Below are 12,198 nucleotides of genomic sequence, written 5' to 3'. Positions count from 1 at the left end.
AGAAGGCAGAAAAAAATGAGTTGAACAAGTAGAGATTTCCAGATTATAGAATTATGTTCCCTGGATGTGAAAGCTAGATTATAAAACCTCCAAGCTTTAAGCACTGAAAGCTCAACAAGTTATACATGCTTCTTCTAATCTTGTGGACTAAAGGGAATAATCGCTATGGAAAAGAAGGTGGTCAGGTCAACCCCAAAGTAATGAGGAGGGAGAATAACCAGAAAGGGTGCAGAATGTTATAAAGTTTAGGAAAGAACAAGAATATTGAACCTTTACTGTATCCAGATGTTCTTAGATCATGGAAGAAGATATGGAACTTTTGTAGTAGTGATGTAAAAAAAGGTGTTCCCAAAGGGTAGTCAGGTTGCAGATAAGAAAGGAGTTGAAGAATCTGGGAAGGGTGTTTTCAACATTTTTAGTTCCTTCATTCAACAAAAGCCTGAAAGCAACTGTACTTTTCAGAAATCCAAGTTGATGGGAAGTGAAAAGTGGATAGAAAAAGATGTTCATTTTCATTACGAAAAAGAAGCATAAATGTAAAACATAGTATAAAATATATAACTAAGAACAGTGACAAAGACTTAAAAGATTGATGATAGGGCCGGGAGTTTGGCCTAGTGGTAGAGTGCTTGCCTAGCATGCACAAATACCTGGGTTTGATTCCTCGGTGCCACATACATAGAAAAAAGCTGGAAGTGGTGCTGTGGCTCAAGTGGTAGAGTTCTAGCCTTGAGAAAGCCCAAAGAAGTGCAGTGCTCAGGCCCTGAGCTCAAGGTCCAGGACTGGCAAAAAAAAAAAAGAAAGATTGATGATAACCATTGTCATCAATGTGGAAAAATAGGCAGGGTTGTGCAGGGAGGGGGGCAGTCACTGAAACTATTGATGTTCAGAAAGCAATTTAGCCACATCATTAAAATTTGAAATATCTGTACTTCTTGACTTAAAGTCCCTACAGATACACATGCATTTTGTGTGTATGTGTGTGCTGGAACTCAGAGACTGGGTGATCTCAGTTGGCTTTTTTTGCTCAAGACTAGTACTCTACCACTTGAGCCATACCTCTGCTTTTTGCTCTTTAACTGGAGAGAGTTTCTTGGATTTGTCTGCTCAAGCTGGCTTCAAACCTCAATCCTCAGGTTTCAGCCTCTTGAGGAGCTCGTATTATAGCCAGTATTATAGCCACCAGTGCCTGGCCTAAACACACACACACACACACACACACACACACACACACACACACACAGAAATTCATATTAGTTAAAACTAGACAAACTGATATTCTACCAACACAGAATACAGTATAAAGGCACTGAAAAGAATAAGGTACTACTACTGACTCAAGTAACCTTAAAACTACTAATTATACATAAAGTATAAATAAGACAATTGCAGAAGTGTATGTAGAGTTCACATTTTTTGGGGGGTGGGGCTCATGGGGCTTGAATTCTGGGCCTGGGTTGGGCTCCTCAGCTCAAGGCTATAGCACTACCCAATGAGCCACCACCACTCCACTTCCCCTTTTCCAATGGTTAATTGGAGATAAAAGTCTCTCTGTCTTTAGTGTCCAGGCTGGATTTGAACCTTGATCCTCAGATTTCAGCATCCTGAGTAGCTAGGATTACAGGTGTGAGCCACCATGTCCAGCTATAGTATACAATTTTTACAAAGTACTTATACAAGAAAGTATATGAATTGAAAAACTCTAGAGCTCTATTGTCCAATATTAAGTCATTAGCCACCTATAGCTACTTAAACTTCAGTCTTGCTAGGCACATTTCCAGTGCTCAAAATTGTCATACATGGATAGTATCTATTATATTAGTACAAATGTTGAACATGTGTATTATCACCGAAAATTCATATGTGGACAGTGCTGATTAAGAGGCATGAAGATGAAGTACAATGTGTGCTTTGTTTAAATTTTTATTTTTCTGAAATGTTTCTTTGATAATGCACGTGTTGCTATTATAATGAGAAAAAATAAATATTTTAAAAAAGGAAGTGTATTGTGTTAGAGAATAGCAAGAGGTCCTCTCTAGCCAAGTTGGGTTAACATTGAGTATCTTATGAAAGACTGAATATCAAAGACCTACAGAGTTTTACAGGCAAAAGAAAGGGGAACTACTGAAAGATGTTTTAATTTAAAGTAACAGCACATTACTTTAATGAAGCCAAGTGTTAGTGGCTCATGCCTGACATCGTAACTCCTCAGGAGGCTAAGATCTGAACAACTATCATTCTCCAAAGGCAACCCAGGCAGAAAAGTTCACAAGACTCCATCTCTAAAATAATCAGCAAAAAACAGGGCTTGGAGGCATAACTCAAGTAACAGAGCATCATTCTAGCACATATGAGGCTCTGAATTTAAACCCAGTACTGCTGCCTCCCATAAAAAAAAGAAAGGAAGAAAAAAGGAAAAAGAAAAATGACATTTCAAGCAAGTCACTGATCGAGGGAGCACTCAACTCGGGAGACAAAGAAGACAGGGTTATTAGAGTACTTTGAGAAAGGATGTTAATTAGGACCTTAATTAGGTGAGGAGCAGCAGAAACTGGGAAGAAACTACAAATATAAGAAACATTTTGAAGGATAACTGATATGACTTGGAAATTGCCAGATGGAGGAGAATAGGGAGAATTTAAGGCAGAGAGAGGGTATTTCTGCTTGGAATACTGGATCCACGGTGGTGGAATAGGGTTTCGTTTTTGGTATATTCATGTGAGCTTGCACTATGAAATTGCCCTCTTCTCCATGCCTATTGTCTTTGGTCTAATAAACGTAGCTTCAGAGAGGAGGTACAGATATATGGGTTATAGGATAAAATAAGGAACAGTATGCAAGATATAGGTTATAGTGAAAAAAGGAACAGTATGCAAGAGTTATGAAAAAGGAATTAGAATAACCAATGAAATCACACAACATAACACATTGCAATTAAAAGTGTAGGCAACAAGACTAGGAAAAGAATAAAGCATACGGCAATAAGGCTGGAGATTTAAAACAATAAACTACCAATATTCCCTTCAAATCTTTTAAGCCAGAAATTATTGTTGTTAAGTGAGAAAGCGACATAGTATTTAAAAAGTCATTCTTTCCTTTATTTCTGTCAAACAACAAGGGTAAGTAAAAGGAGAAACTCCTCATGTAGGAATATACAAAAACAAACCTTCAGGCTGGGAATGTGGCTTAGTGGTAGCATCCTTGCCTAGCATGTATGAAGCCCTGGGTTCAATTTCTCAGTACCACATAAACAGAAAAGGCCATAAGTAACACTGTGGCTCAAGTGGTATAGTGCTAGCCTTGAGCAAAAGAATCTCAGGGACAGTGCCTAGGCCCTGAGTTCAAGCCCCAGGACTGGCAAAATAATAAAAATAAACAAAAAAAGCTTCAAAATGAAAAAATGTATATATTTCCTTTAAAAATCATATAATAAGCTGGGTTCTTGAAGCTCATGCCTGTAATCCTAACCATTCAAGAGGCTAAGATCTGAGAGTCAGGGTTCAAAGCCAGTCTAGGAAGAAAAGCCCTTAAGGCTCGTATCTCCAAGTAAGCACCAAAAAGCTGCAAGGGAAGGTATGGCTCAAGAGGTAGAGCAAAAAAGGTAAAGAACAAGGTAAAGAACAAAAGGTATAGTCCAAGCACCAGTATTGGCAAAAATAATTCACATAAAGGACACAGAGGCAGGATTTGGAGGTTAGGAACTAAGAGGTTCAAAATAAATACAGGGTGATAAAGCCTGCCTAGAACCTAACCAGAGGCAGAACTATACAAGGAAGTCACAGGAAAGTCTTGCTAGGGACTCCTGAGCTCTTAACATCACAGATACACAAGTTCTATATTCATTTTACAAACATTTTTACTTAAATTTGATACTTTGGAATTAACACAAAAGATTCAGAGTAACTGATCTGGCACAATTATTACAGACCATCTAAGGGTTTTGAAACTGAGATCCAGGCAGGGCTTGTGGTGCCCCTGAAATTAAGGTCCATTTTTTGTATATATGCATTTTCCAAGGGGGGTGAGTAATAATCATATTCACAGAGTTCTATGTGTTCCCCAGAAATTATGGCAGATTCTAATCTAGCCACTTAATTTTACAGACTGAAAAACGGAAACCCAGGAAGGAAAAGACCTGTCTAAAAGCATAAATTAGCGGCAGAAGTCAATGGGGACAACAAAACCCAAACCTTGTTTCTCTTTAATATACTTTCCACTGTGGCACGTTTCTACTTAAGAGATCCCATAATTAAAGTTAGTGCAAATGCTTAAAAATCCTGATTATTACCTTTGTAATGAAAATTCCAGCTTCCATAATACTTTTAATGTGTCTCAACCACCCTGAGCTGTCCAGGCCAATAAGAAATTCACTCATTGTTGGATTTTTCAATTCACAAACTAAAGCAGAAAAGGAAGCAGAGATTGAAATTGACAAGCACCTCAGTTTATTCATCAGGAAAGGGAAGAAAAGGGACCCTTACTTTGTAAATGAGGAAGCAGAGGTAGAAATCTAAACAATTAAATAGAAACCATAGAGTGAGTCAAACAGGACAAAAGCTAAAAGCCTACCAGATTTTGCAGTGTAGGTCTATGTTTTGAAAACTAAGTCAACACCTACAAAGAAACACTCATTAATCCCTTGATTAAAAAAACATATTTGATCCCTATACTCATCCCACCCACACATTCTAATTCTGCAGGCCATTGACATCTGTCTCTACTCCTATAGCTCCACCTATTCCCTATAGTTCTGCTTTGTCTCAATGGTTTGAAGAAAAAAAAATACCAATTTCCATGTACTTTTGGTTATCCAGCAGAGGGCAATATTTTGTCTCAAAAAATTTAGTAAAGCAAAGTCTGCTTCTCTTGCAGCATATTCTAAGGCCAAAAGAAAGCGAGAAGAGACCCATGGAAAAGGTACACTCAATAGCCTAAAAAGGGATTCATACGGAAGAGACAAAACCTGAAAAGAGATATATATATAGGGGAGAGTACCTTGTAGATTATACCAGTATAAAAAATGAAAAGACAGAAAGAGCTTACTAAATAAAGAAGACAATTTTTCACTATCTTTCGTGAGTTGGCATACTATATCATAGAATCTTGGTTTTTAAGGAGAATAATGTTACAAATCCAAGAGTCCTACAATGTTCATACATCTTGTTCCCATTCTGATCCCAGCACAGTGATATCAGACTGACTTCTTATAGCTAATTATATGAGGTGATTTCTTACCTTAAGGATGATGAATCCAAGTCCAAATTCATTAACATTTATAATGGTCTACCACTCTGAATACTTGACTACAATTCTATAAAGAGAAATTATTTCCACATGATCTAGACGCTTACATACTTTACCAAGTTATGGAAATAAGTGCCTGCCAGACCAGCACTATTATAATTCTGTAGTATGTAAGTGAGGTTCATACGACCATTAAACCCCTGATTATTGATTGAATCTGCTCACCTGCTGGCTTTTGTGTTCCACCCCAAGTCAGGTATGATTTCTGCTTAATGCAAAGCTACAGCCCCTGTACCTTCCAAGAGTTTCTGCAAGCTGGTCCGCATCACATGGATGTTCTCAATGCCCAAGAACCTGAAGCGAATGTTGGCATAGTTATCTTCATTTTCATATCCCTTCCCAGCTGCTCTGTTGGCCATGGCATTGAGCTGTAATAGTGGAAAACATAATCAGAGCAAACAGGCCAGATGATGAAAGAATGGGATTAATCAATCTCAGGGCCTCATTCTAAAGAATTTAAATTTCTGCTCAATGAAAAAGAAATTGAATCATACAGGGTAGGTTCTTGAATAGAAAGATTTCAATGGTTATTACATTAGGTACCTCAGGTAAAAACTGATACAAGGAAAAAAGGAGACTCATTTTTATTTTTTTTTGTTTGTTTTACTAATGCCTGGCCTAAGAGATGAAGGATATGGAAGCTATGAAGGTATCTGATCTCAACAACAGGAATAATCATTTGAGCTGCCTATCACAAGTGATTTTCTCAATGAACCAGCTTCTTTTTTCTATGATGCTTGGTACTGGGGCTTGAACTTCAGCCCTTATGTTCTTGCTCAGGTCTTTTGGCTCCCTATTAGCGGGCACACTATTGTTTGAGCTACAACCTCCAATTCAGATTTTCTTGTTAGAGATTAAGAGTTTTGCAGTCTTTTCTGTCTGGACTTTCTTCAAATTGTTATTCTCAATCTCAGCCTCATGAGGAGCTAGAATTAGAGGTTTGAGCTACTAGTGCCCAGTTTCAGAAAATACCAAGAAATGAGAACACTAAGAAATATGAAAAAGTTTAAAAGCTTGTTTAAAAAGTTTAAAAGTTTGTTTTGGGGCCAATACTGAACTCAGAGATTGGGCCTTGTCCTTTAGGATTTTTGCTCAAGGCTAGTGCTCTACCACTTGATCCACAACTTCACTTCCAGTCTTTTCCAAGACTCACATGTCCTAATTGGATATAACTGGAGAAAAGAGTCTCAGGGACTTTCCTGGATGGACTGGCTTTGAGTCATGATTTTCAGACCTTAGTCTCCTGAGAACTAGGATTTATTGGTGTTAGTAACCAGTGCCCCACAACAAGAGCTAGTGGTTACCACTATGTTCAGTTTGTGGTGGCCATAAAATCTCTGTCATATGAGGAATACTGGGCAAGATAGGGAGAAAATATGATTTATAGAAAGAAAACATTAATAAAATCATGGACAAGATACCATCTATGATGATGATCATATTAATAATTGAGTGATTTAATTTGTCTGGGCAAGTTTCTCATCTCTGAGTATTATGTATTTCAGAAGGCAGAAAAAAGATTATGTGAACAGGGTATAGCTTTTTACGTTTCTTTCCAATAACATGAAATTCCAAAGTACAAATTATCAAATTAGCACATATAAAGAGAAAAATGCCAACATGGTAAAGGGATAAGTGTCAGTGTGATAAAATATTAATATTGCTGTCACAATGTCACTGAGCTTTCATTAAATTAATATCAATGTCAAAGGAACACATATGAAAGCATAAACAGCAACATAGTAATAAGGAAGTTTTCTATGAGTGTCGCTTTGCCAAATAAAAACAGTAGTTACAGCAGTCCCTATCCATGTACTGATTGGGCTAATGCAGAGAGAGCAACACTGCCAGTACATACTCTGAAAATTTGTCTGGCAGATCTGAAGAACAGCTGTATGTTAACATTTAGGTGAAGAGATACCATATTTACTGAACTTCTGATACTGGGCTAGATCCTTTATGTAAATTATCTCATTTAATTTTCACTCTAGCCATCTCCAGGTGGCTATTATTATTATCCTCATAAAGTAAGTTCCAACAAGTAAATCTACCTAATATAATAATGATAATGGCTTAAGGTCCTATTTCACCTTAGGTTTGTCTGACTCATAAAGACAAATTCTGTCAAGACAATATAGTTTATACTAACAATATAGATCTAGCTATCCAGAAGAACGGGGTTCTTGTTCATTTTTAATTCTGTCATAATTTGCTGGGGATGTAGGTAAATGGTAGTGCTTGTCTAGTATGCCAGGACTCTGGGTTAGATTCCAGGTATTATACACACACACACGTGATCCACACACATATTTGACACACACAATATTTGTGTATATGTTTATAACTTCATTATCTTTATTTGTTGAAATTGGGAGAGGACAATGGGATCTGTTAAAAGTGTTCCTGCATCTGGGTTTCTCCTAGCAGAGGATCACAATAGCTCAAAAGCAATGTACATATGGTCATAGAGGATGAGACTAACCGAAATGAACTCTAGTATATGGAAACAAGAGGTTTATCTTTGTGATTGTTGTTCTTAATGTACTCTGTGGAGTTAAAAAAAAATAGTGTTCCTGGTATTGGATATGAACATAACCAATCTTTAGTTTTATAAAAAGGAATATATATATTTAGTTTTTAATAATCTTAGTATAGTTACCCTTGGTATTTTAAGATAACTTAATAATATAGACTGGTTAGGTATGTTGACCCATGCCTATAACCTCGGCTACTTGAGAGTCAGAAGATGAAGAATCACAGTCCAAGGTTTGTCTGGGCAAAAAAGCATAAGACCATCCTATGTGAAAAATAAATTGAAAAGGGATGGAGGCATGAGACAAGTAGTAAAGTGTTCTGAGTCTAAACCTTAGCAGAAAAGAAAAAGGGAAATACAGTCCTAATTAAACTCTATCCAAGCTCATAATGTGAGACATAGTTATGGCTGAAGCAAATTAGCAAGCTTCAGAAAAACAGATGAAGCTGAAAGACAAATTTCTTTCTTAAGCCCAGCTCTGGAGGAAAGCTATTGAGAGGCCTCAAAAAAGGAGCAGAAGCTGTGCACTGGTGCTAACACCTGTTATCCCAGCTACTCTGAAAGCTGAGATCTGAAGATCCTGGTTCATAGCCAATATAGGCAGAAAAGTCTCCATGAGTCTCTTATCTCCAGATAATCACTCAAAAAAACCCCCAAAAAACAGAAGTGGAGTTTTGGCTCAAAGTGATAGAGTGCTAGCCTTGAGTCAAAGAACTCAGCGACAGTGCTCAGGCCCTGAGTTCAAACCCCATGACAGACAAAAAAAAAAGCAGGGGGGGCGGCAACAGCTATCTAAGGCCATGATTGCTCAACTCAAGCACAATCATCTGGCATAGGCTTAGCTATAAATCAGTGATTGAGCAATCAGTAGTTAACAATGAAACCTTCAAGTCAGTTACATTTAACACATTAAATTATTTCTTATGCCTTTAATAAAAATGACATTTTCACTTTTTTATTGATTTCACCAAAATGACATTTAATAAAAAAAATCTGTCCTCTGTAACTTTATAAATCACAGTGAATTTCTTCTGTATCTTTTATAGCACTAGACTATTAAAGGTCAAGTCATTAATGCAGAGTTTAGGCTGATATGTAAATTGATCTAAGGACTCCATTTTCAATGACAATAGGATTTAAAAGCGACAAAGTATGAGAACACACATTGTAAAAAATCACAGGTAAACTAATTCCAAAAAGCATCAGGTTCTTAGGATTGTCAAGTATTTAAGTGCATGTACACTACTGAAATCCAGGGAAAATTTATGTGCCTGGCCTTTTCTTTCCTTTTGTTGCCAGTCCTGGGGCTTGTACTAAGGGCCTTAGCACTGTCCTTGGACTTTCTCAAGGCTAGAGCTCTACCACTTGAGCCCCAGTACCATTTCCAGCTTTTTCTATGTATGTGGTACTGAGGAATCGTACCCTTGTCTTCAAGCATGCTAGGCAAGCACTTTACCACTAGGCCAAATTCCTGGCCCCCTGGTCTTTTCTTACACTCTGGGATCAAGACACAAACTGTTCTACCTCGAATTAGGAAAGAGTTACATAGCTCATAGTTCTGTCAAGTAAAGAATTACTATAGCCAGTCAGGTTTTTTGTGTGTGTTAATCATACAGACTTAAGATTTTTTAATCCTGTTCCTCAAACACCAGAGTTAACCAACTATGCTTTAAAATCTTATTCACAGCCAGGTGCCAGTAGCTCATGCCTATAATTCTAGCTGTTCAGGAGGCTGACATCTGAAATCATGGTTCAAAGCTAGCCCAGGCAGGAAAGTCTATAAGACTTTTATGTCCAATTAAACACCAAAAGGCTGTAAGTGGAGCTGTGGCTCACGTGGTGTAGTGCTATTCTTGAGCATAAAAGCTCATGAACAGTGTCTAGGTTCTACATCCATGCACCAGGACAAACACACACACACACCACAAAAATATGCACAGAAAGATATACAATGGTACTAAGCCTCCAAGGTCAAAATTGCAGTTAGTTTTTAAAGTAAATTTAGACCATACAGGCAACTACCGAAAATCTTGCTTAAGGAATAGATTTAGTGAAAAATATGAGATGTTAATGAGCCTTTAACTCAGAATTACACTGAGGTAGCAAAGCCAGGCTGTTCAACATACCATCTCACAGTCTCATTTGACAGCGAGGGGCTTACAAAAGGCGTACTAAGTCTATAAAAGGTGTACTAAATCTACCCAGAATAATACAGGTCAGCATATAGTAAAGACACTTGTACATTCATGTTCACTGCTGCACTATTCACTATAGCCAAGTTATGGAAACAACCAGATGAGTGAATAAATAAAATGTGGTATTTTACTCATCCACTAGAAAGAATAAGGTTAGGTCATTTGAAGGAAATGGATGGACCTAGAATAAATCATGTTAAGTGAGGTAAGACAAACTCAGACACAAACTGCACATATTTTCTCTCATATGTGGAAGTTAGATCTAAAATATAACTGGTCATAATAACCTATACAGGACTCTAGGCATTCACACACAAACAGACTAAAGGAGAATATCCTCACTGGAGGAACCCAAAGGTTTACCTATACTGCACACTTTTTTGGTTAGTTATTAGACTTGAACTCAGGGCCTAAGCAATTTTGCTAAAGGCTAACAACTTACCACTTTCAACGATAGCTCTACTTTTGTTTGTTTGAGTGGCTAGTTGGAGATATGAGGGACTTTTCTGCCTGGGCTGGCTTTGAGCCACGATCCTTATATCTCAGCTTACTGTATAGCTAGGATTATAAGCATGAACCATGGGTGCCTGGCTCTCCTATGAATACTGAAAATATTATTTATCAAAATGAATTCCAGAAAATGGAAACATGAAGGGTTTTTTTGTTATTATTGTTGATGTTGTTGTTAGTTTTTGCTTTGTTTTCCCCCTCTTATGGGAGTGGGAAAGGGAGGCCCAGGGAGGAAGGGCAAACAAAAGCAAACATACAATTCAGTACACATTATATGGTAAATAAACTATGTAACTTGTGGGGAAGGATGGGATGAGAAAACTGAGGGAAACAAAGAAAGAGGTAACATTCTCCAAAAATAAAAATGATTCATTACCTGACTTAGTATACCATCTGTAACAACATAGGGGATAACCCCTCTGTACAACATACATTAATCACAATAAAATTACATTTTAAAATACAAATAAAAAATTTAAAACAGTATGCCAAGCAGCTTACTCAAGTGATTTTACATGTCTGACATAATGAACCCACATACACAAACTTAATTTCTCAAGAACACTACAAGTCTCAGCATGCAAAGAGAGGGATTGACAAAAGACAGCGGTAATAAAGAAGTTATTGGTACAGTACCTTTGGTCTAGTGTCTACAACATACATAAATTTGCTCCCAGGATTTGCTCGGCTAATGGCATCTAGCAAGAGTTCATCATCAATGCAGCGAGCATAAAATCCACAGAGAGGTTGACTACAGCGGCAAATGGAAGCCTATAAGGAAAAAGTATGTCAATTGAGCCATGAAGTTCACATGTGATCAAAATCTTCCTTGATTCTAGGAAAGTGAGCAGAGGGAAAAGGATGTGCCAACTCACAACAGTTTCCAAAGCAAAGAGAGATGTGGCTCTAAACCCAGGCCATTCTACCGATACTGTGATCAGTCTCTTGCCTCTTGCTCCCTTGGATACAGGGCCAGTTCTTAACCCAGTCCTGGCAAGGCAGACCACAAAGAATCACATCTAGTGTTTAATAATATCCTATTCTTGATATGTAATAGTTTCATTGCTTTTCTGAAACTATCTCAGTTTTTACAGTCCCCACAATCGCATCCATGTAAAACAGGCTTTCAGTGGCAGAATTCGAGATACCGTAATGATCTAGAGATTTCAAGAACAGTGTTTAATACTTTCAGGAGTCATTGCCAAATCAGAGGTCCGGTATGTTTCAGACCATTTCAATATGAAAACTGCATAGTTAATGGACTTTATAATTTGATGTGGTTTTAAAGGAGGCTGTTCATTCAGTTTGATACTGACACCAAATTATATTGTGTGTTCTCTTTTCCAAGCTGCAGTAGTGGGGCTTGAACTCAGGGCCTGGATACTGTTCCTGAGCTTTTTTTGCTCAAGGCTAGCACTCTACACTTTGAGCCCCAACTCTACTTCAGGTTTTCTGGTTGTTAACAGGAGATAGGAGTATCATAGACTTTCCTGCCCAGGCTGGTTTCCAAAGTCCTCAGATAGCAGCCTCCTATGTAGCTAGGATTACAGGCATAAGCCACCAATGCCACCAGCACTGCATTATATATTCTTTGGCACTGAATATTTAATTTGAGGACTTGACAACTATCTAGCCACAGAACTCAATGTGATCTTT

The 12,198-nt window shown here is 37.7% G+C and overlaps 1 protein-coding gene across 2 annotated transcripts in view; it reads right to left on the bottom strand.

Moving 5' to 3' along the window:
• The window catches only part of Mtmr8 (myotubularin related protein 8), a 79,804-nt gene that overhangs the window by 37,727 nt on the left and 29,879 nt on the right, over positions 1-12,198 (bottom strand). For both annotated transcript variants that reach the window (XM_090326302.1, XM_090326301.1), the window contains exons 6-8: positions 11,179-11,313; positions 5,540-5,672; positions 4,289-4,398 (exon numbers count right to left, since the gene is read on the bottom strand). In XM_090326302.1, coding sequence (XP_090182428.1) covers positions 4,289-4,398; positions 5,540-5,672; positions 11,179-11,313 — 378 coding nt within the window. The remainder of the gene's footprint in view (positions 1-4,288; positions 4,399-5,539; positions 5,673-11,178; positions 11,314-12,198) is intronic.

The sequence above is a fragment of the Megascapheus bottae genome, chromosome X (assembly GCF_031878675.1).
Source record: "Megascapheus bottae isolate mThoBot1 chromosome X, mThoBot2.hap1, whole genome shotgun sequence".
NCBI lineage: Eukaryota > Metazoa > Chordata > Mammalia > Rodentia > Geomyidae > Megascapheus > Megascapheus bottae.
This window is presented reverse-complemented; position numbering and strand designations above follow the sequence as displayed.